The 25,435-nt window shown below is 41.0% G+C and overlaps 1 protein-coding gene across 1 annotated transcript in view; it reads right to left on the bottom strand.

The window, feature by feature from the left end:
* Nucleotides 1–25,435, bottom strand: part of LOC126164976 (sulfite oxidase-like) — a 126,861-nt gene that overhangs the window by 15,195 nt on the left and 86,231 nt on the right. The window contains exons 4-7 of the mRNA XM_049920282.1: nucleotides 21,725–21,884; nucleotides 13,011–13,200; nucleotides 12,795–12,926; nucleotides 4,493–4,685 (exon numbers count right to left, since the gene is read on the bottom strand). Of these exons, the coding sequence (XP_049776239.1) occupies nucleotides 4,493–4,685; nucleotides 12,795–12,926; nucleotides 13,011–13,200; nucleotides 21,725–21,884 (675 nt within the window). The remainder of the gene's footprint in view (nucleotides 1–4,492; nucleotides 4,686–12,794; nucleotides 12,927–13,010; nucleotides 13,201–21,724; nucleotides 21,885–25,435) is intronic.

Here is a 25,435-nt window from a genome sequence, read left to right as displayed (position 1 = left end):
AGAACCTATTCAGTACGCACTGACCTTTGTAAATGATCAACATTGTGAATGATTTCCCGATATTTTGGATACTGAATTTTTTAATATAGAATCTTCCTGTTTGTCTGCATCCATCCATGATATAATGCAAGTTCCACACAAGTAATGTTTTATAAATCCATGCTGATTTATTAATAGAAGCTTGTATCTCTTTAGGAAACTAATTATATTCAAGCTTAGATATGTGCAAAGATCCTGCAGCAGTTAACAATATTGGTCCATAATTGTGCTCATAGATGATTTCCCTTCTTCTTATTTATGGAGTAGTATGTGCTTCTTCCCAATAACTCAGGACTTTTCACAATTGGTCCACAATAAATGCAATCAAAGAAAGGGGCCAATGCCACAAAGTATTCTCTGTAAAACCAGACTGAAATTCCAGCAGCACCTGTGGTCTTATTCATTTTCAACTGGCTCAGGTGCTATTCAACATTAGCTATCCTTATTTCTATGCCATTCACCTGACAGTTTGTGTGGCAGCCTAAGGATGGTAGCTCTGTGGAATGTTCCCTCATCAATGATTCTTTAAATGCAAGATGTAAGACTATCTTTTCTTTTCCCATCTTCTATTTCTGCATCAGACTAGTCAATGGTGAGTGAATAGAAGCTTCCAACTCATTTAGTGGTTTTAAATACAACCAGAATTTTCTAGGATTCTCAGAAAGATATTTCACTAACATATGACAGTAGAACTTCCTAACTTTTGTGTTTCAGCAATTATGTACCCATTTCCGGATTGAGAGTGCAAGAATCTCACTTTCCTCAGCATTTGTGCTATTATAAAATCAATTCAAGTCTTACCTGTCCTTAACCAACTAACTCAGCACATATTTATGTGGAGCACAATGCACAACAAGTACATGCTCTGCCCACAATTCCTCTGTGTCTGTTGCATATAAATTAAATAATGTCCATTAATTTTATAAGTAGGATAGTAATTAGTGTTATCTGTGCTGCAAGCATCAAAACTCTTCTAAGCTAATTAGATTTGTTGACTCTTATAAAACTGCCCAACAGTGAAAATGTTTCAGCTTCAAAAATAAATTGTTCTTATGTGCTTCCATCTGCTGAATTAAAAAATTTCCATAAAAATTGACTGAATAGCTTGTGCTTTGATGGTGCAATGACATGTCATTTTTTCCCAATCTACGTTTTTGGTTCGGTGGTAATTACATTTTTGGGGTTGCCACACCTGTTAAATCACGAAACACAACATTCTCCAGATGTTTGTAGACTATAAACGATATTACTGTTGCTATGACTGTGAGTTTCATATCGTTTGTGTTGTAATTAGTGCAATATCTCTGGTTTTCACGTGTTCCTGAAGTTAACAATTTTTTGAATCAAAACACAATGAAAATGTGTTATTTCAGTGAACATGTTTGTTGCATTTTCTGCGAAATAACATTTTCGTCACAATAACAGAGTCTGATGTGGTGACCATGGTAAGTCAAGGGCTCTGTATACAAGTTACAACTCTTGTTCCGCTATACAATGAAAATAGCTATAAAAAAAAAAAAAACGGCTTTCACTGTCTCTATGATTTGGCAGAAACCTAGAAACCACACAGATAACTGCTTTTTTTGTTTGACTCCATGTACAAAGACAAGGTTGCCGATGAAGAAGAGAGGACCAGTAGATAGGTTACTAGTTCCTACTCCACCCCAAACTTATGAGCTTCAAGTACATGATGAAGAACCCAAACTTATGAGCTTCAAGTACATGATGAAGACAATGTGGAAGAAGTAGTACCCATTGAGCTTTCCACATCCCTTGAGCCCGATTTTGATGAAAAAGGACACAAACCTCGCAGATTCAATAAAGCAGTGACCTCGTTTGAGACCCTGATTTGCTGAATGAGAAGCACTGGAATCTTCTCCAATGTGAGGAAGATGTTGTCATAGGGATCCGATACCTCCTTTTTTTCTCATTCAAGGGAAACAATCTTGCTGTTTCCTGCAACATTATGGCTTGATGAAATATTTGAATCTGAATCGTGATCCATCTGATTGAAGGCTTTCATAGACTTCTCCAAGCTTAGTTTGAAAGCTGTATTACTCCAGGCAGTCTTCTATCATATTAGAACTCTTAGAATATTACTGTCATTGAAAAATGTGGAACATTGTTGGCATATGCAATTATGAGTAAAATGTATTGTTTTCTCTTAATCCATTGAAAGAAGAAAAAAGAAAAAGAAGAATAAGAAGAAGAAGATGTCCCACAAAGGAATTATCCAAATGGGATGGAAATTGGTAGCTGTAATTTACATGTACCGACAAAAAAATTGTTACAATTCTGGAAAAAAAATCAATGTTTTATTCAAGAGAAAGGGCTTCACAATCTGAGCATGTCAACAGTATGTTGGTCCACCTCTTGCCCTTATGCAGGCTGTTATTCGGCTTGGCATTGATTGATAGGATTGTTGTATGTCCTCCTGAGGGATACTGTGCCAAATTTTGTCCAACTAAAATGTTAAATAGTCAAAATCCCAATATAGTTGGAGTGCCCTGCTCATAATGCCTCAAACATTCTCAAGTGGGGAGAGATCCAACAGTCTTGCAGGCCAAGGTAGAGTTTGGTAAGCACGAAGACAAAAAGTAGAAAATCTCACCTTGTGTGGGTGGGCATTATCTTACTGACATTTAAGCTCAGGATAGCCTGCCATGAATGGCAACAAAATGGGGCATAGAATATTGTCAATGTACCGCTTTGCTGTAAGGGTGACGCAGATAACAACCAAAGGAGTACCGCTATGAAAAGAAATGGCACTCCATACCATCATTCCTGACTGTTGGGCTGTATGGCAGGCGACAGTCAGGTTGGCATCCCATTGCTGTCTGGAGCATATTCAGACACATCTTCAACTTGGAATCTCATTGACTGGAGTGAAATTGTCTTAAGTGATGGGTTCTGCTTCAAGCTGAGCCCCGATGGTCAGCGAAGACATATCTGGAGACACCCTAGACAGTAGTGGGATATCAACCTCACTGTTGCCTATCATAAAGCCAACAACCAGGAATGGTGGTCTGGCATGCCATTTCTCTTCAAGGTAGGTGCTGTTTGGTTGTCATCCATGGTACCCTTACAGCACAGCGGAACATCAATGATATTCTATCCTCGTTTTGTTGCCCTTCCTGGCTCGAGTCATCTGGATCCTCCCCTCCACCACCAGATTTTCTGAACTGCGCAGACAGGAATTATCTTTACAACACATTCTCCATTTCCAAAATCATCCCTACCTCAACTGATGGAAACTACCGTCGCCACACCATCCCCCCAACAGTTTCCACCTCCTTTGTCCTATGACCTCCTCCCTATTCTCGTTGCTCATCCTCTTTGTGTGCCACCCTCTGGCAATGCACCCACCCATCTTTCCCCTTCCCCACTCCTCCTCCTTTTCATTCCCCATTTCCCTCCCCCAACCCCAACCATCCCCAGCTCCCTGCCCAACAACCTCCCGATGATGACCCTGTTGGCAGTTTAGTCCCTGCACGTTCTGCCGGACAGTACTCTTCTGTCCCCTCGCCCATACTCTGCTATCCCTTCACCTTTTCTCCCCTCCAGATTGCTAGTTCCATTCTATGTGACAGTTGCATTCTGGTCCAAACTGCTGGAGATAATAGTCATGGGTGTATGAGGTGTGCATGCTTGTGTGAATGAATGTGTGTGTGTGTTCTCTTTTCTGTTGAAGGCTTTGGCTGAAAGCTATTGTGTAAGCATGTTTCCATTGTACCTGTCTATTACTTAAAGTGTCATCTTTATGGTAATTAGTGATCTATGTTTTCCTTATATTGTTGATATTCTGACCTTGAGTGTCCATTGTTTGACTAATCCATTTTTTTACATACAGTCTATGTCTCATTAGATATTTCAGAACATTCTGCTTCAGGTTTCATCCAGCACACATAAATTTTGGTAGGAATAAATAGAAGATACGGGCGCTGACCTGTCACTCATCGAACAAAAACGATATGGAGCCCAAGACATGCACATATAAATGGATGATAACTTGCTACACTTTTAGCTGAAGTTCTTACACACTCACACACAGGATACATGAACTTCATTCAAATGCTTAACTAGTTATCATCCTTGTCTGTGTGCATGTCTGCTGGTCCATGTATCTTCTACTTGGTGAATATTTATTTTGACATGTGTTTATTTATTTGTATCCAATCATGGTTCTTACAATGTTTGATTTCATTGACAGTTCTGCTATAGTCAAGCCAGCCTGATTTTGATATCCAGTGATCTACATTAATGCAAATAAGTATAACAACATAGGATTCAGCAAAAATATAGGTCTACGCAAGAATGAATGAATGAATGAATGAACAAATAAATTAATTACATAGAAGGCATAACACTGTTTCAGGTATTGACTTAAGATTTGCTGCATGAATCGAAAAAAAATTTAAATGAAATAATGGTATAACAAAATATCAATAGTTACCCAGCCACTTCACTTGCCGTGCTCCAATCACCCCAGGAACAATAACTCTGACAGGAAATCCATGGTCTCTTGATAAAGGCTCTCCATTCATTTCATAAGCCAGGAGAACATCATTTCTAGGATCAATGGCTTTTTCAAAAGGTACTGATGCTCCATATGGCATATTCGAAACATCTGTATCAAGACCTTCAAACTGAAATATTTCTCAGCAATGAAATTCTGTTGAATTCCTACGTACAGGAAGAACAAAAAGAAAAAGGAGAAGAGGAAGACAGGAAAAATAGATAGAAGTCATAATATAGATTCAAATCACTTTCATTATATAAAATAAACATGAAGAAATAGTAATTTTCAAATCACAGCAAAGATAAGTAGCATAAAACTAAAACAAAAATATTACTGATTATGAAACATTAATTAAAACTGAAGCTTTTGTAGGAACATTTCCTTCTCTTCATTATGGAAAGCCTACTCATGTACATAAACACAAGCAGGTATAGTAATGGGTGAGGGCTTGTAAATTTCCTTATAGAAATTTATGTGTCTAATTTATCACATTGTGGATCTGGAAATTCCTTTCAGAGTAAAACTGCGTGCCAGACCAGGACAAGAACTCAAAACCTGGCATTTTGTGTGCAATGCTCTTACCAACCAAACTACTGAAGCACAACTCTCAAAACTACACTCACAGCTTCACTTCTGCTAGTACTTCTCTCCTACATTCCACACTTCACAGAAGCTCCACAGTTGCGCCCAGATAGCTTAATAAGTAAGAGCATTTCTGGTTTTGAGTCCTGGTCTGGCACACAGTTTTAATTCGCCAGGAATCTTTAAAACAGTACATACACAGCTGCAGAGTGAAAAAGCATGGCAAAGGATACTTCCATTGCATGTTATACTACACTTTTTCCGCATTCCATTCATGTATGGAGCCTGAGAACAATGGCTGCTTAATACCTTCACAGCTGCATCCCTATCAAAAAACCTCTATCCAGTCACAGATTTTGTCTGATTATCTCAAATGACGAAGCATTAGTGTGGTACAGTGTCAAATACTTCTTGGAGGTCAAGAAACAATGCATCTAAGTAATTACCTTGATCCATTTCAGTCTCTCTCACATGAAAGTGCCATAAGACTAACATTTCACTGAACAACAATCAGTTCACCATTGTACATCCACATAAACTAAAATCTTCTATTGCAATTGCATATTCTCAATATGATCTGCTAAAACATATGAAAATCTTTATTGCAATTCTGTCATTTTGCCAAATATAGATTTACATCCACAGTCTGCAAACCACTGTGAAGCAAGTAATTCTTCTGCATTGATAAGGATACTATCCACACCTACAATCACATTTGTATTCTTCAGCCCACTACACGGTGTCTGACGGATGGCACAAAGTTATTTATACCTATTTCTATTCCATTGGTGGATTTGTGTGCAAGGAAAAATTATTGGTAATACTCATACAAGCCCAGATCTCTGTAATTTTACTGTTGTGTTCATGAGAACAGATTCATGTTGGGCAATGTAATATGTTTCTTGACTTCTATTGAAATGTGCATACTCATAACTTTTAGAGTAAGGTGAAAGCACACTGCTTTTCTTATAGTGTTTCCAGTTAGAGTCTGTAACATCACTAATTGACTTTTGGAGACAAAATTATAATATAGTAATTCAAATCACTAAAAAATACAAAGATAAATAATGCAAACTTATCCTCGGAACCAGAGGTCCTCGTCAGGCTAAAAATAATGGACAAAGCCCTTTATGGAATCATTTGGAGGTGTAAATCAGCATCTAGGAACAGACCTCATGGGTATCAAAGATGCAAAACTGCCAACTCTCAACCAGTTTGACAGCTGTCATCTAGTAAAGGCCAATCAGTCCCTTTCCTATGGTTTTGGTGCCCACGGTCACCACATTTAATGTATAAAGAAGCTCTACAAACATGCTGATAACTTTTTAAAATCTTTTTCAGATACACAATATTTTTCCTAACTAGACAAGAAACAAATCACCTGCATTATTCATCTAATTAAACCAGCAATACCCTGCACTTTTCATCTCATTACATCAATAAAGCTGTCACCACTAAGAACCAGCTTATCACCGCACAAGCCTGGAAAAATTCAACCACATCCTTCAACAAAGCTTTGACCATCTACACATGCCTGAGATAGGGGATATCCTGTACAAAATCCTTCCTCATCCACTAACAAGGGGAGGCCACGACGATTGGAATGTGGATTTACTGTAAATTTCATACACTAGTAGTACTCCATGAGGACAACAAAATGTGTAAGCAGTAGCGTGTACTTCTCAAGTGTTATTGAGAAAATTGTAAGATAATTTCGGTCATCAAATATATACCTGTGCGTGGCCATTTTTACCATGAAGCAGCGGCAGCTGAGAGGTTAGCGTCCAAGACCCTAATCGCTGGATCGATGGATCGAGTTCCATTTATCAGCTTTTTTTATTTCTAACACAGTCGTTTTCTTTACTATTTATATTACAATTGATATAATGGGAAAAATATGTGTAATCGGATGAACTTTTATTAAATTTACAATGTTATTTGGCAGACTACAAATTTTTATTATCACAAATAATATAATATTCATAACTATCGACTAGTAAGTGATACTGAAAATGTATGCTTGGCCATGATTTGAGAAGTACCTTATACCTGGAAGGAGCCCGAAACGACTTGTTACCTCCAAGTTTTGACTGGCACAGACGGCTTTCGAAAGATGTACAATTAATTGTCACTTTTGAGATTACGAGTACAAATTGCACGATGGTATTTTTTGTAAAAACATGGAAAACATAAGGTTAAACGGCACCAGCTGCATTGAATAAATGCTATGTTTCCACATATGCAAGGTCTTTTGAGGTTTTCCATGGAAAAACAAACCTCGTAAACATTTTCAAAAACTTCTCTTTCAGACGATAATTTGGAAGCAAACAATGCATAACGCAGCGTTTCCTTAAATATCGGCGCTGATAATTGGTCATGCAGTATCAACTGTATTTTACTAGCGTCTTCACGAGAAGCAATTTCTCATTCTCTTCCGATTAAATATGAAAAATTTTGAAGACACGGACAAGCATTCATTTTGAGTATCACTTTATGCATTTGGTCGTTTACTAGTTATGAATATTATATTATTTGTGATAATAAAAATTTGTAGACTGCCAAATAACATGGTAAATTTAATAAAAGTTCATCCAATTACACATATTTTTCCCATTATATCAATTTTAATATAAATAGTATAGAAAATAACTGTGTTAGAAATAAAAAAATAAAAAAAAACTGATGAACAGGACTCGAACCATCGACCCAGCATTTACGGGGCTTGAACGCTAACCACTTGGCTGCCGCTGCTTCATGGTAAAAATGGCCACGCACAGGTATATATTTGACATCCGAAATTATCATGCGATTTTCTCAATAACGCTTGACAGGTTCGCGCTACTGCTTACACATTTTGTTGTCCTCACGAAGTACTACTAGTGTACGAAGTTTACAGTAATTCTGCATTCCAAACGCCGTGGCCTCCCCTTGTAAGTAGTTCTCTGTTGCTCATCCAACTTGCACAATATCTTGGTCTATCCCAATGCCACCCCTGCACATGATTCTGCTCCTCATGTGTCTTACTTTGTGATTGACACAGATACCAAACATGCCCCATATGTCCATCTGTCAGCAGTGCTGTCACAAGCATTCTCTGCCCATTCAAATAGGACTATATGTGAAAGCAGCCACACCAAACACTGGCTGCACTGCAATTACTACACAGCGTGGGTATGAAGACTAACCAGATGTTTACCCTCACGAACGCCCAACACCACACTCGCTAGCCAGAAACTCTACCACACATTTGCTGAAATTTGTACCTATAAACACACACCAATGTGATCTCCCCCTCCAGCACCAGCTCCTCAAACCCACACAACCATAAACCACTTCTTCCTACCGCTTTGCTCTCACTATTTCCTATAGCTTCCTTTCCTGTCCCCCTTCTCCCATCCTGACATCACATTACCATTCCTCCTTTCTCATTCCTTCTCTTCCCCTTGATACGTATCTGCCTAGCCAGAGCTGATCCCTTTTTCTCCTTACACTCCAGCTTTCAGCTCTTTGCATTCATTCTATTCGTGATCCTCTCAAGTCAACATGCTGTAATGCCATCAGTGATGGTAGTTGTAACAATTTTCAGTCTGAAGACTGATCTGACACAGCCCTCCGTGACAGTGTATCCTGTTCAAGTTCCTCTATTTCCGCATAGCTACTGCAAAATATTTCAAAGCTTTAGTTTCCCTCTACAACTTTTAGCCTCCACACTTCCCTAGATAACTAACTTGACACTTCTTGATACCTCTCTCTGTCAGGTTGTGCCATAAAGCTCTTTCCTCCACATTTCAATACAATACCTCTTCACCAGTTATTGAGTCCACACGTCTAATCTTCAGTATTCTTCTATAACACCACATTTCCAAAGCTTTTTGCCTCCTCTTCTCTTCACTGCTTATCATCCTCATTTCACTTCCACTCATTTAAATTTTCTACAGTTTTTACAATTTTGAAACAAATGAACCATCCATATATGACAACAACATACAATACGCAGCAGAATAAAACTTGCACAGACATATTGTAACTGTTCAATGGAGAGTTTTACCTTTTCTTGAAGGTTTCTGTTTCAGTTGTTATGCTTTTAGTTTATAATATGAAAAGGAAATGGTATTCACTGCCATCACAGTATTGTGAATACTTATACATTTATTCAAGGTCACAATGAAACCTTAGGGATGCTAAATGTGTGGTTAACAATGAACCTGTCTACTCTTGTAGATAATGATATTGATTCTGCAATGGAAAACACCAACATAAATGAGTCAAAGAGGTTAGGGGCCCACCAACTAAGGTACAACAGCACTTCCTTCAAATTAGCTAGTCACACTATCTAGAGGCCAGAATACACCTATAACCAGTGGCAGGTGGCTCTACAGTTATACTGTTCACTGAGTGAGGACAGTTCACATCATCCTTGTGACATGCTATTGAAACCTTGCTGCTTGCTGCTTGACTGGACTGAGGATTGCTATCAGATTATTTATTGCCATGCAGATAATGACTTTGTGAGGCCTTACAGGCCTTCTGGTATCTTTCTACCACCACTACTTTGCTCACTCGTGCCAACAGAGCTTGTTCAGATTTTTGTGAACTGTAACTTGTTCTGTGGTTGTTCCATTGGTTACTGATAAGAGCTGTGCATGTTGGTACATGAGAACTGAACAAGCATTTACAAAAGGGGCAAGGAGGATGCTGGTCATAGTTCAAGGTCACAGGACTTGAACCCAGACCACAGTAAGGCAAACATGGCCCCAGAATTTCTTAAACTTTGGCAGCAACAATTAATTCTGCAACAGCAACAAGTTCAACAAGAATAGGCTTGCTTGGAACAGTGGATAGACTCATATGCCCACCTAATGCACCAACTCCTGCTTCAAGCACCAAAGTTGGTACACCAGCTGTAGCCATTTCCACCTTTCCAGGGCAGACACTGAGGAATGGGGCAGCTATAATAGGGGCCTCTCCATTCCTACAACTTCTGATGTGGCATTGTAACGTGCATGTTTTCTGTCTACTAATCATAACTTGTTGAATTTGCTTCATAAATGCAGGTCCTTCATAGGCCCAGAAATTAGAATGTTCAGAAATTTGTAAGTTACTGTCTTTATATCATGAACAGAAGTGTCATGTAAACAATATTAGAAAATTTTCAATACCATAAATGCATTAATCAGTCATAGGCAACATGGGCAGCTGAACTTCAAGGTCTTTCCAGAAAATGCCATTTTATGTGTACTACATTTAATTGCAATCAATCGTATGCAGTCTCTTGTGCGAGACGTTATCATTCCCTTCGCTACAGACTAGGAAACTTTCACAAGCACTACAAATGGACAATCCAGCCCTAGAGGAGGTTCTCACAATTGATAAAGTTCACAAAGTTTCTGTTGTGACTTGGCAACACAGCCAAGCCACTATGATTGGTAGCCGAAAGGCACGCGTTTAAGCTCACGCAGGCTGGCGTGAGGTCTGGAACAGTTATAGGAGTTGAGTTTAGTAATAAAGGTATGTAGCTTCTGGAATACTTAACTTTAATCCATGATTGGTGAACATCGGTCTGACGGTACATGCATCACAAGATAAATAGCAAATGATAATGGCACCTTGCTAGGTCGTAGCAAATGACATAGCTGAAGGCTATGCTAACTATCGTCTCGGCAAATGAGAGTGTAATTTGTCAGTGAACCATCGCTAGCAAAGTTGGCTGTACAACTGGGGCGAGAGCTAGGACGTCTCTCTAGACCTGCCGTGTGGCGGCGCTCGGTCTGCAATCACTGATAGTAGTGACATGCAGGTCCGACATATACTAACGGACCGCGGCCGATTTAAAGGCTACCACCTAGCTAGTGTGGTGTCTGGCGGTGACACCACAATTTCATGTGAGCTACAGCATTCATTTGAGGAACAAGACATATCTTCCATTGACAGCTCATCCCATTCCATCAGAAAACTGCAGAACCAGGTCTCACTCTGCTAAACTCCTAGTAATAACAACTCTGTGTCTTCCATTCAAAGACAATGGCACACAAGGTTCAAGGATTCTGAAAGTGACATGAAGAGTATAAGTTTTGGACATCTGAGTGTGAGTAATATAGATGTGGAACAGATGCAACAAGCGTTTATCTGGAGTCCAACCAAATCAATTTATCAAGTGTCTCGACAGTTGCAGGTACCACCAACCACAATTCATAGGGTGCTAAACAAGAGACCGGAGCTTCATGCCTACAACGTGCAGCTTCAGTGTGTTGCTTCAACTTGGTGACAGACCAAAGTGCAAAGCATTTGCGATTGAGATCCTGCATTGCATTGACAAACTGACACAACATGAGGATCTGGGGCTCCGAAAACTCCCATTTTATCGTTGAAATTGTACACGACAGTCCAGAGATAAATAAGTGGTGTGACCTGCTTCAGGACCATGTGATGCGAATGCTTTTCTTTGCGGAAGTGTCAGTAATATGGACACATTCGAATAATTTGCATTTTCCAGATTGAATAACTGCAAACTGACACCATGCTTTTCAGGATGGTGCCACTTCTCACTGGGCCTGAATCATGAGGAAGGCTCTGGACGACACAGTTCCAGGTGACTTGATTGGCAGGAGAGGGCCCATTTCCTGCCCCAATGGGCAGCTTTTGTGAATTTGGGACATACAAGAACTGCAAGCTTGCATCAGAGTTGCAATTCAAACATTAATGAGGACATGATGTGCTGGAAATGGGAGGAACTGGAATATCAGTTGGGTATGCTGTGTGTTACAGATGACACACACACTGAACTCTGGTTAATGGCTACTAATGCTTTTGGTGCGTGTGCCTAAGCATCCATAAGAGTGAGTGTGTGTGTATGTGTGTGTGTGCGTGTGGGGGGGGGGGGGGAGAGGGGGGATAACTTGCCCCCCTCCCCTTCCTCCTTGAAATCTGGAAGACAGAGTTTATATTCACTGCAGAATTCTGCATAAGTTCCCAGTGATTCTCCAAAGCTTCTCTTTTAGCATTATGTGGCTGATCGCAGTAAGATAATACTACAGCAGTTACCACTATCTCTTTAGAAAGTGTGACAACAGACATTCAGTTACAGAGCATGGGCTTTATTCATTTGTGACTCATTTTCCCTTCCATAATAATGGGCTTGCTATTGTACTGTGCATCAAACAAAGGCAAAAAAATCAGTTTTTGGCAATATAATGGAAATGGATAGATAAAAAAATCTGGTCACCAAGTGGCAGCAGGAGAACACACATATAAGAAAGGTTTTGCATATGCAAGCTTTCAGAGGCAGTGGCTCCTTCTCCTTGCAGAATGGTGGGAAAGGAAGGAAGAAAGGCGAAGAAAAGGACTGGAGAGGTTTAGGAAAAAGCTACATCAATGAAAATTCCTACTTTACTTCTCAGTTGGGTATAAAGAAATATGTGATGCGGAATGAAATTTCCTGTGGAAATATCACCTCAAGATGGTAGGAGGCACGATTAAAAAAATCTTGGACTTTTGGTCAGATGTGCATTTGGAAAAGTCCATGCTACTGGGGCCTGCCTTAGCATGAAAAGTGTAGAATTTTTTGCAATTTTGACTAAAGAAAAAAAACCTGTGCAGACCGTGTAGTCTATGCAAGTGAAGCAGCAGGAACTAAGCTAGTTACCAATATATTCACCTGTACATGCTGTGCCTTCGGATGATTGTCTTTATATCCAGCAGCCTTCAGAACATCAGCAAGTTTTGCACCAGACCATACTGCATTACCTATAGCTGCCTGTCCCCATGACAGACCTCTTATTGCTTTCACCTGCAAATAAACAACACAGAGCTTAACCAATGTCTGCACATCAAAGACATGTAGTAACATTACATTTGAAACACTACTTATTACCTTAGCCATCTCACTTCGTCGATTTCCAGCACACTGCACAGCAGCTGTCACAGTATGTTTTGGAAACTTGGTCTTCAACTCATCAAGTGATAGCACCAAACCTTTAGCATCAAGACCTTCGACCTCTAACTCATAAGTTGACGGGTCAACATCAGGTACGGGTAAATGATTGCGTACATAAAACAGATGACTGAAACAAGTTAATGGACTCACTCAAAAGTGATTGCATCACAATATATAAATAAAGATGTTTAGTATAATGATGATTAGTTATATGAAACTAGATTTTCATCATGAAAAGAAACAATATTAAATTAACACAATAATGCATCGAAAAGATGTGCATTTATGTTTCTGAAATATCAAACTAAACTATTTACATCAAAACGAGTGAGGTACAGCTTGCGTAATATAAAGTGGAACTTGCACAGAAATGCATTTTGTCCCGAATGTTCGTTTTTCTTAGGGGCGGTCGCCACAGTTGCCCGTCACCTGCTGACCTACACACTTTGAATGTTCTTGTTGCTGTCTCTTCGCTAAATAACATGGAACCACAGTCTTCAAGCACCATGCATGCAGGAAAAGCTCTTCATAATCAGGGATGTGTCATTGTACACAATGTCTTGAGGCAAATGAGGAAGCAATAATCTCGTTAAAAACTGTGCTTCAGAGAGTTGCAGGAATTGCCAGCTATTCAAATTGCACAACAAGAAGAGTAAAGGAGGGGTAAAACAGATATGCAAGTGCTTTCCAAGGCTTTATTGCTTCCAAAGGATGCAGAAAAAGGACAGAAACTTTTATTTTTAGGTAATATTACTGAACACTTTGTCACAGGACTGACACTATATTCATGTGACCCCTGTGGTTTATTTTTCATTTTCAATATAGTAGTGAGTGACATTGCTTGTTATACTACATTATTTACTCCTTTTTTGTTTTACGAGATTTCCTTCAGACAGTGCGATTTTGGACTTATTTTGCTTTGGTTGATCCTGTTCTTTTCTATGTGGCATTTCTTTTTTCAGTAGTCTTGTCAGAAACTACTGACTTTGAAAATCTATATTATTTGTTGAATTACTGATTGTACTAACATAACTGTTAATACTACCATTTTCAGACTTGGAACCTGTAGCTTGTAAGTTACAAGAGACATGCACTTGTGCATAGACTTCAGCTATCGAACTGCTTCTTCTCTACCGCACAGGGCTTGTTCAGGCCAGAGCCCACACTACTACCAGTGTTATCTCTCCTACGGTGCTATCTGTGTTGATACTGGCTAACTTATTCTATGCACAATCTAACAAAGGCTGGACATGAATTTAGCTGGACAATACCTATGCTTGTCAGTACATCCTGCCAATGTCTAGGTCATTCTATGTGGCACACTTGTTTTATTCAGATTGGGTGACAAAGTTAACTCCAGAAAACCTACATCAAAATGGTGGGACAGGGGGTTAAAATTGTGCAATGCGAGGTACTTCTTTCTTTATTGCACACTATTGATAGGTGTCTCTGATTGGCACCATCACGGGTGGTGGCTGCGCAACAAGCAGTGCTTCCGCCACCAGAGGGGACCCAGCATCTCGTGATGGACTATTTAAATGCAGCTGCAGTGGGCAGCAGTAGACTCAGTTAGGGTGCAGTCAGTGACTTGCTATTAATCGGCTGCATGTAGCGAGGGTAGTGACTTCGCGGCCAGTGGTATGCTTGGGCGGCAGCTACATCTAAGACAATAATCTGTGCTAGTCCAAAGAACTAGTGTTGTTGTTTGGCCAGTGAAAATTGCTCTGTGGAAGACTACTTCAGACAAGACAGTTGGACATTTATTTGACTTGGCATATGAGTAACAGCCAGAAACCTGGTATGTGTGTCTATTGTTGACGAAGGCCTTAATGGCCGAAAGCCTTAATTGTGAAAGTTTTTTTGTTGTGCTTATCTGCGACTCAGCATCTCCACTATAAGGTGAGTAGCAACTTTTCTTCTCTTGATACTGTTACATTCAAATCAGGTTAATATTATGTGGAAAATAATTCTATTTTCTAAAGTTTGTGCTCACACTGCCATTTTTTCCTTGCATATCACAATGAATAACAAAATGAAGAACATATCTTTCTTGAAAGTAGTCTTCTAGGTGTATAAAAGGGCTTAATTTTTACCACAGGATGCAGGCACATGCTACATTTGCTTTGAAATACTACCTTAACACCATATGGTATGCAGCTTTGTGATATCAATTTTTACAACAATCTGTCTTAATAAGAGGAAGTGGGTTGGACAATCATCTGTAAAAACATTATTAACAACATAACAGAGTCTGCATGGTTGTGTGTGTGAATGTTTGTTCTCTTACTAGAAAATAAGCAAGTGCTTGAAAACTAGTACTAACTGTTTTCTATTATACGTTTCTATATATCATGCACCAATCCTCTACAGGTAAGTCACTGCCTTCCATTATTTTATGTACATTTCAATCTAGGAATTTCCATTATTGTTAATTATGGCATACAAATTTTATTTTAAATAGTCATAATTAGAAATATATGTTGCTGAAGACAAGGGCAAGGATGTTACTGGTAGGAAGTCATATTTTTGTGACTATTTTGTATGACATTTACACTAATATATACTGAAACAAGGAGTAACTGCCAGAAAAACTATTGTGTTGTGACTCGCCGATCTTTCAAAGTGCCGCCGCGCAGTTACGCGCATCTTCTACATGCGGCGCTGTCTGCCAGCCATGCAGCAGCAGCGCCACCTAAGCGGCCAGCCAGCCAGCGGTCGCTAGACTCAGACTCAGTTATGATTTGACTGTTAAAGTGACACACGTCTTACTCTGTTTACTTGATCTGTGACTTTCATGTGTTGCGTCATCCCTGAAATATATTTGTTCAACTTGAAGTTACAACAATTGGCGACGAGTTAGTGAATTTTTCTTTTTCATCGTTGACCCACGTGTTTCCATGGCTACTTTAGAGCAAGTATTGCAAGGCCTCATAGAACAGCAAACGCTTCTCACAAATGTGATTCGGGATTTCATCGCGGCATCAAATGCGGGGCATCTCTCGTCGTTGTCTCTACCTCCTTTTCCTCCTTACAATGATACGGCGGAAGATTGGTCTGATTACGAAAAACGTCTTCGACAGCACTTCTTGGCCTTTCATGTCGCAGATGACCAAACATGTAAGTCTCTGTTCCTTTCATGCATTTCATCTCAAATGTATCAGTTGTTGTCACAATTGGCACCTTTGAAAGATTCTGCATTTTGTCCTTTGCTGAAATGTGCTCCCTTCTGTCAGTCTATTTTCAAAAGCATCCACAAGTGATAGCCTCTTGTGTTGCCTTTTATCATTGTCAAAAACAACCGAATCAATTCTATCATGCTTGGGCTGCTGAACTTCATGGCCTCAGTAGAAAGTGTCAATTTGTTACTGAAGTTCACAAAGAATCCTACGCTGATTCCATGGTATGGGATGCTATTATCCGGTCGGCGCCCGACAAAGAAGTTAGGCAACGTGCCCTTCAGTTGGCAAATCTGACTCTAGATGAACTCCTATCCATTGCACAGTCTTTTGAAATTTCTTGCGCTGCTGCCGGTTGCGCTGTTGATGAAGCGTGTGGCGTGTCCCTGCTGGCCGACGTGGCCACAGTACACTCCCAAGCGCAGCCTCGGCCTAACCGTAAACAAACCTCTAAGAAACTGCAGCAAAACCCACGGCAACTTCCTTCATGTCTGTGGTGTTTTACGAAACATTCACGAGAGGATTGTCCACAACGTTGGGCCATGTGTCACAAATGCAAAAAAAAAGGGTCATGTGTCATCAGTTTGCAAATCCGACCGCATACATGATTACATGATGTTCATGAACATGACGCTGATTCTGATTCTGTGTTGTCTGTCAATTGTACTTCTTCCCTTTCAGGGAAGTTATTCCTCACTGTCCAAATACTTGGTCGAGATGTTCGCATGCAGGTGGGTACTTGTTCTGCTGCCACTATCATCAGCTTCCTCTCGACGCTGCTTCCCAACAGTTTCTGGCCTTCACACACCTTTTGGACTCTATCAATACTAACGATTGTCATTCGGGGTTGCCAGCGCCCCTGCTCTCTTTCAGTGATTCTTGGAATAATTATTGCTCACTGTCCCTGGGTGTATAAATTACATTGACGACATTGTTGTTACTGGCTCCACCACTGAAGAACATCTTCAGAATCTCTGCACACTTTTTCATGTCTTACAGGTGGCCGGTCTTAAGTGTAATCTTCAGAAATCAAAATTTTTTCAGGCATCTATCACGTACTTGGGGTTTCAACTCTCTCAGGATGGTATTCGTCCGCTTCAGCAAACTGTCGCTGCGATCGATGCCCTTTCTCACCCTACATCTGTTAAGGAACTGCAGGCCTTCTTGGGGAAAATAGCATACTATCACAGGTTTTTACCATCTGCTGCTACGGTGGCTCAGCCGTTGCATCGCCTGTTGCATAAAAACGTGCCTTTTCACTGGTCCGCGTCATGCAATGCGGCTTTCCAGAAATTGAAGACTATGCTGAAACAGGCCCCGTGCCTGGCTACTTATTGACCTGGCCAACATCTTGTTCTTGTCATGGACGCCTCTCAATACAGGGTTGGTGCAGTCCTTGTGCATCGCTTTTCTGACAGTTCTGAACAACTCATTGCTTATGCCTCCAAAATACTCACTGATGCCCAACAAAAGTATTCACAAATTGAAAAAGAAGCTTTGGCCATTATTTATGCTCTTAATAAGTTTGGTGTTTTTCTCTATGGATCAAAATTTCATCTTGTTATGGATCACAAACCACTTGTTTCCTTGTTTCATCCCTCACTGTCACTTCCCAACAAGGCTGCACACCGCCTCCAGCGTTGGGCTCTTTACTTGTCTCGTTTCAATTATGAGATTCATTTCCAGCTGACGGCTCAACATGCGAATGCTGATGCACTGTCTCGCCTTCCCATGGGTCCTGATCTGGCATTCGATAGGGACGAACTTTTGTGTTTCCACCTGGATGTTGCCGAGCAGCGGGTTGTGGATGGGTTCCCCATCACCGGAGACCGGCTGGCGGCTGCCACGGGTTCTGACCCTACCCTCTCCCGGATTTTACGCTGTATTCAGAAGGGTTGGCCAGATCGTCTGTCCGCTAAGACTTCTGATCCATTGCGGAACTACTACGCTTTGCGTTACCGCCTCACGGCTAGGGATGTTGTTATCCTCCCTTCCACCGAAAATGCTTCGCCGCGTGTTGTGGTACCTGCGTCTTTGCATACTTCGGTCTTGCGCCTCCTTCACCAAGGGCTCTGGGGTGTCTCTCGCACAAAATCTCTGGTGCGCTGTCATGTGTACTGGCCCGGCATCGACTCTGAAATTGCACACATGGTCGCTGCCTGCGGCCCTTGTGCATCACAGGCCGCCACCCCTAAGTCAGCTTTGTCACCGTGGCCTTCGCCTGAGAAGCCCTGGGAGCATATTCATGCTGACTTCGCAGGACCTTTTTTAGGTACTTATTGGCTTCTCATTATTGATGCCTACTCTAACTTTCCTTTCATTGTCCGTTGCACGTCGCCTACCACCGCGGCAACCACCAATGTTCTAGCTCATATTTTCTCTTTGGAAGGCCTTCTTGTGCCCTTGTGCATCACAGGCCGCCACCCCTAAGTCAGCTTTGTCACCGTGGCCTTCGCCTGAGAAGCCCTGGGAGCATATTCATGCTGACTTCGCAGGACCTTTTTTAGGTACTTATTGGCTTCTCATTATTGATGCCTACTCTAACTTTCCTTTCATTGTCCGTTGCACGTCGCCTACCACCGCGGCAACCACCAATGTTCTAGCTCATATTTTCTCTTTGGAAGGCCTTCCCTCTACTCTTGTTACTGATAATGGTCCGCAATTTGCCTCTTCCGATTTAGCGGATTTTTGTGCCCATCATGGCTTCATGCATGTCACGGCCCCTCCATTCCATCCACAGTCAAACGGTGAGGCTGAACGACTGGTCCGCACATTTAAGGCTCAGATGAGGAAACTCCTGACTTCTTCTGCTGCTGATGCGCTTCTCCAATTTCTGGCTCCTTACTGTTTCACCCCCATGGGCGACCACTGCCTGGCTGAGCTCTTACATGGCCAACAGCCTTGCACGCTACTTCATCTTCTGCAGCCTTCCACCTCACGGCCGCGGGTGCCTTCACTTGGCCGGTTCACCGCTGACGACCTTGTATGGGTACGGGGATATGGCAGGCAGCCAAAATGGAGTCCTGGCTGCATCTTACGACACCGTGGCCGACGCCTGTACGAAATCCAGATGGACACAGGTGTTTCAGTGCGTCATTCGGACCAGCTTCGGCCTCGTGTGCCGGCAACGCATGTTCTGGATGCCGCTACACCACCTTCGACTCTACCTGACACTCAGGATCCTGGAATCTCTCATTACTCACAACGCAGTCCTCTCACCATCATATCGGTGCCAGCACAAGAACTGACACCAACAGGAGACATGCCCATGCAGGAACCAGATGACCATCATCTGTCGGAGCAACTCTACTCGCCTCCTTCTTCTACGGACGCGGACACAACGCCCATGTCTCCTGTTATAGCACCCAGACTTGCCACGACGGGCACATTGGTGCATGGGGCCCCTGCATATTCGACCCCCACGTCTCCTGTCATCTTGACCCGTTATCGTCGGGGACACTTCCGTCCGTATGGAAGCCTCCTCCTTGAGACTTTACGGCCAGTCAAACAACACCTATGGACGTTTGCAATCTACAGGCCACCTCCATCAAGACCTGTGCAAAAACTTCAAAGGGGGGAAAAGTGTTGTGACTCGCTGATCTTTCAAAGTGTCACTGCGCAGTTACGTGCGTCCTCTACATGTGGCGCTGTCTGCCAGCCATGCAGCGGCAGCACCACCTAAGTGGCCAGCCAGCTAGCGGCCGCTAGACTCAGACTCAGTTATGATTTGACTGTTAAAGTGACACCCGTCTTACTCTGTTTACTTGATCTGTGACTTTCATGTATTGCATTGTCCTTGAAATATAATTGTTCAGCTTGAAGTTATAACATATTGATTCGCAATATTCTTCTTTTCTAACACCTCTCCATTAAAACTGTCCTCCACGGTGACTATAATATAATACCAACAGTAAATTTCGAGTAAAATACATTATTAATATAAGTATTCTGTACATAACATGGGCAACATTTGTTCTGTTATGTCTTCATCCAGAGTTATGACCGAAACTAGTAATTCAAGAATTTATAATAAAATTGCCAACAAGAATATCTAAAACATTGTATCAATGTAGTTCATCTACAATAAAAGCTGTTGTATTCTGTTATTAGGTTTTTACTGTCATATACAGGGTGGGGCAGAGGAAATGCATGGTTTTTGAACCACTAGTATGCAGCAATGAGAGGGGGTATTGACCTTGAATGAATGTTGGCAGACTGCCCACACAATGCAGTTTCAGTCACTATGGAGCGTTGGAGCGTAGAGCACCATGTGTTCATTGTCAAGCAGTACTTTAGAAACAATGCTTCCGTAGTCACAGTGCAACGTCTTTTCTGTTAAAATTTTACAGTTGGACATCGAGGTGCAGTGCCTGATTGAAATACTGTACTCCGATGGGTTGCAGCATTTAGAAGTGCTGGATCTGTGATGAAAAAGAAACCACCTGGTCTTCCCTGTTCAGTTTGTACTCTGGAAAATGTAGACCAAGTGAGATGTCAGTTCTTGCTAGTCTGAATCGATCGGCTAGACGACAGGCTGTAGCGCTGGGTACATCGTTCGCTTCACCGCATCTTATATGATGATCTTAAGTTTCAGCCGTATGGGATAATGATTGTCCAGCAGCTTAGTGAAGGAGATTTTGTGCAGTGCAGAGAGTTTTGTCACGTAATGGACAAAATTTTTATGGAAGATGCAGACGCTGCAGTCTTCACGAGTGATGACACACATTTTCATGTTCAAAATTGTCGGTATGGGGCACCAGAGAACCGACATGAATTACACCAAAGACCTCTCCACAATTTAAAAGTAACAGTGTGGTGCTGCATTTCAGAGATGGGGATTGTTGGACCCTATTTTTTTTGAAGAGGAGGGAACTGCAGTTACTGTGACATCAGAGCACTATGTTAAAATGTTAAACACCTTTCTTCATCCAGAACTTGAAAGGCGTCAAGTGAACATGAGAGAAATATGGTTTCAGCAGGACGGTGCCACAGCTCACACGGCGAGAGCTTCCATGGAAGTGCTTCAACAAATGTTCCCAGGACATGTTATTTCGAGATATGATGATGTTTACTGGCCCCCTCGCTCTCTAATTTGTCGATATACGACTTCTTTTTGTGGGGGTATTTAAAATCAAAAGTCTATATGAACAAGCCTTACACAATTGATGACCTGAAGAATTCCATTCATCAGGAAATTGAAGCCATGCTGAATGAAATGTTGGAGAGAGTCATGCGTATCTTTCGGGAGAGGATCCAAATTTGTATCCAGCAAGAAGGACGCCATCTCCAAGACATTATTTTTCAAACCTACCTAAAGTATGTATATTTCAAAACTGCATTAAAAAAATCTATCACTTAATGCTTGTTTTAATTATTTTTATCAAACCGTATCCCAGTCATTCAATAGTGTAAAACATGTGTTTCCTCTGCTCCACCCTGTACTATAACATTAATGCCTTACTATACTACACATACGAAGGTGTTATGAAGCTCTCCACTAGTAATGATAAAGGAGTCTCTGCATTGAAAGGCTTCTGGCTGGATGGCTTTAAGGCTGGATGTCTCCGTGGCTCATAAGCATATGGATCACTGACACTGTCCATTGCATTGTTTTTCTCACTTTGGGAGAGATTTCCTGCAACAGAAGGCAGCTCTATTAAAACTTCAGCAATAAATGAGATTATTTGTGAAGACAATGACAAGTATGTTTACCTAGATGCACACAACAAATATTAGTGACATTTTTAAAACAATCACATCAATAAGAAACTTAAGATGGAATATAAATGTATATGAACATTGGTAACTCCTCACCAAACAGGCACCAAGTAATGGTTAGCTCTCACATAAAGTCTTTCTCTCAAATGAAAACAAACACATGGGGGTTGGGGGTGGGGGTGGGGGGGGGGGAGAGAAGAGAGAAAGAGGGAGGGGGTGGAGGGAGGGAGAGGGAGAGGGGGAGTGAGGGTGGGAGAGGGGTGAAGGGGGAGAGAGGGAGGGAGAGGGATGAAGGGGGAGAGAGAGAGAGGGAGAGAGAGACCTGAACCTGAAAACTAAGCAGTTCATCACCCTTTTTCGAAGCTTATAAAATTACAGGACTGAATTGCTGCCCAGCACTTTCCTTCAGCAAACAAAATATTTTGTACTGATGAGAGACATACAAAATTGTACACAGCATTATGCTAGCTTTCGGCACTATTAGTTCCTTCCTCAGGGAGGAGGGAAAGGTAGGTTGGGAAAGATTAAAAATAAAGGATAAGTCATTTAGACACCACAATGTGAGGGATCCCCCTGTGTGTGAAGAAGGGGAGACAATTTTCTAAATATCAGCTCTTTGATCAGTGAGGTGATTACATACATCAAAATTGAAAATCATCCAGAGTCATTGCACAAATATTGCACATTTATCTTTCAAACTTTTTATTCTCCCAAACACAACAGAAGCACTATACTTATAAAGTAATGTAAACTATTAAACAATGGAAAATTCAGGATGGAATATAACAATATTATGAAAAGGAAAGCTAGTATTCACCATAAAGCAGAGATGCTGAGTTGTAGAAAGGCACAACAAAAAGACTCTCACTATTAAAGCTTTCAGCCATTAAGGCCTTCTTCAACAATAGACCACACACACACACACACACACACACACACACACACACACACACACACACACACTCGAGCAAACATAACTTGCACACACAACTGCAGTCTCAGGCAACTGAAATCACACTGCCTATGTAAACTATTTGTATTTCTCTTAAATAACATCTTCATTGATATAACTCACACATGAAATCAAATGATTTGGTAACTGAAGGTAAGGAGATGAATAAACCACGTTTCACAATGTCTAAGGCCCCACAATCGGCATGAAGGGGAAAAATGGGGAAGAGAGGAGGACAAAAACATTTCTTTATCTGCTACATCATTTTTTGCTTTATATTAGGGTGTAAAGAGGGCCATGGAGCCTCAGCGATACAGGTAGCCATATGGTAGGTGCAGCCACAACAGAGAGGTATCTGCTGAGAGGCTGACACATGTGTGGTTCCTGAACAGAGCAAGCACCAATTTCAGTAGTTGCAGCAGTAATAATGTGGATGATTCACTGATCTGGCCTTGTAAAATCAACAAAATGGCCTTGTAAAATCAACAAAAATGGCTTGCTGTGCTGGTACTACAAATGGCTGAAAGCAAGGAGAAACTACAGTTGTAATTCTTCCCAAGGATATACACCTCTACTGAATGATTAAATGATGATGGCGTCCTCTTGGGTAAAATATTCCGGAGGAAAAGTAGTCCTGAAACAAATTAGGCATTCTACGGATCAGTGTGTGCAATGTTAGAGCCCTTAATCAAGCAGGTAATGTAGAAAATTTAAAAAGGGAAATCAATAGGTTGAGATGTAGTGGAATAGTTAAGTTCCATGGCAAGAGGGACAGGACTTCTGGTCAGGACAATATATGATTATAAATAAAAAATCAAATAGGGGTACAGCAGGAGTGAGTTTCATACTAGCTAAGAAAGTAGAAATGCAGGTAAGCTATGAGTACTATGAACAACATAGTGAGCACATTGTCATTGCCAAAATAGAGGTGAACACCACGCCTACCACAATAGTACAAATTTATATGCCAACTAGCTCCACAGATGATGAAGAGATTGAAGAAATGTATGATGAGATAAAGGAAATTATTCAAATAGTTAAGGGAGACAAAAACTTATTAGTGACAGGGGACTATAATTTGATAGTAGGAAAAGGAATGAAAGAGGAAGCCACCTGGTAGAATTTTGCACAGAGCATAATTTAATCATTGCTAACACTTGGTTTACGAACCATAAAAGGAGGCTGTACACATGGAAGAGACCTAGAGACACCAGAAGTTTTCAGATTGATTATATAATGGTAAGACAGAGACTCAGACGCCAGGTTTTACATTGTAAAACATTTCCAGGGGCAGATGTGGACTCTGACCACAATTTATTGGTTACGAAGTGTAGATTAAAACTGAAGAAATTGGGAGAAGGTTAGAAATTAAGGAGATGGCACCTGGCTAAGTTGAAAGAACCAGAGAAAGCTGAGAATTTCAGAGAGGCCACTACACAATGGTTGACTAGAACAGGGGAAAGGAATACAGTAGAAGATGAATCAGTTTCTTTAGGAGGTGAAATAACGAAGGCAGTAGAGGATCAAATACGTAAAAAGACGAGGTCCAGTAGAAATCCTTGGTTAACACAAGGGATACTGAATTTAATTGATGAAGGAGAAAAATATAAAAACGCAGAAAATGAAACAGGTGAAAGGGAATGCAAACGTTTGCAAAAATGAAATTGACAGGAGGAGCACACAGGCTAATCAGGAATGGCTAGAGGACAAATGTAAGGGTTTAGAAGCATATTTCCCTAGGGCAAAGACAGATCACATCTACAGGAAAATTAAAGAGGCCTTTGGGGAAAAGAGAAGCAGCTGCATGAATATCAAGAGCTCAGATGGAAAACCAGTCCTAAGCAGAGAAGGGAAAGCTGATAGGTGGAAGCAGTATATAGATGGTCTGTACAAGGGACACAAAATTGAAGGCAGTATTACAGAAAGGGAAGTGAACATAAATGAAGATGAGATGGGAGATATGATTCTGCGAGAAGCATTTGACAGAGCTCTGAAAGATCTAAGTTGAAACAAGGCTCCGGGTGTAGACAATATTCTGTCAGAACTACTGATAACCTTGGGAGAGCCAGATTTGACAAAACTCTTCCGTCTGGTGTGTAAGATGTATGGGACAGGTGAAATACCCTCACGCTTTAAGAAGAATGCAATAATTCCAATTCCAAAGAAAGTAGTTGCTGGCACATGTGAAAATTACCGAATTATCAGTTTATAAAGTCATGGTTGCAAAATGCTAAAATGAATTCTTTACAGAAGGCTGGAAAAATTAGTAGAAGCCAACCTCGGGGAAGATAAGTTTGGATTCCAAGGAAATGTAGGAACATGGGAGGCAATATAGACCCTAGGTCTTATCTTAGCAGATAAGTTGCGGAAAGGAAAACTACGTTTATAGCATTTGTAGACTTAGAGAAAGCTTTTGAAAATGTTGACTGGTATACTCTTCTTGAAATTCTGAAGGTAGCAGGGGTAAAATACAGGGAGCAAAAGGCTATTTACAACTTGTAAAGACACCAGATGGC

Source organism: Schistocerca cancellata, chromosome 1 (genome assembly GCF_023864275.1).
Source record: "Schistocerca cancellata isolate TAMUIC-IGC-003103 chromosome 1, iqSchCanc2.1, whole genome shotgun sequence".
NCBI classification, from domain to species: Eukaryota; Metazoa; Arthropoda; class Insecta; order Orthoptera; family Acrididae; genus Schistocerca; species Schistocerca cancellata.
Note: the sequence above shows the minus strand (reverse complement) of the source record. Positions and strands in the feature narration are given on the sequence as shown.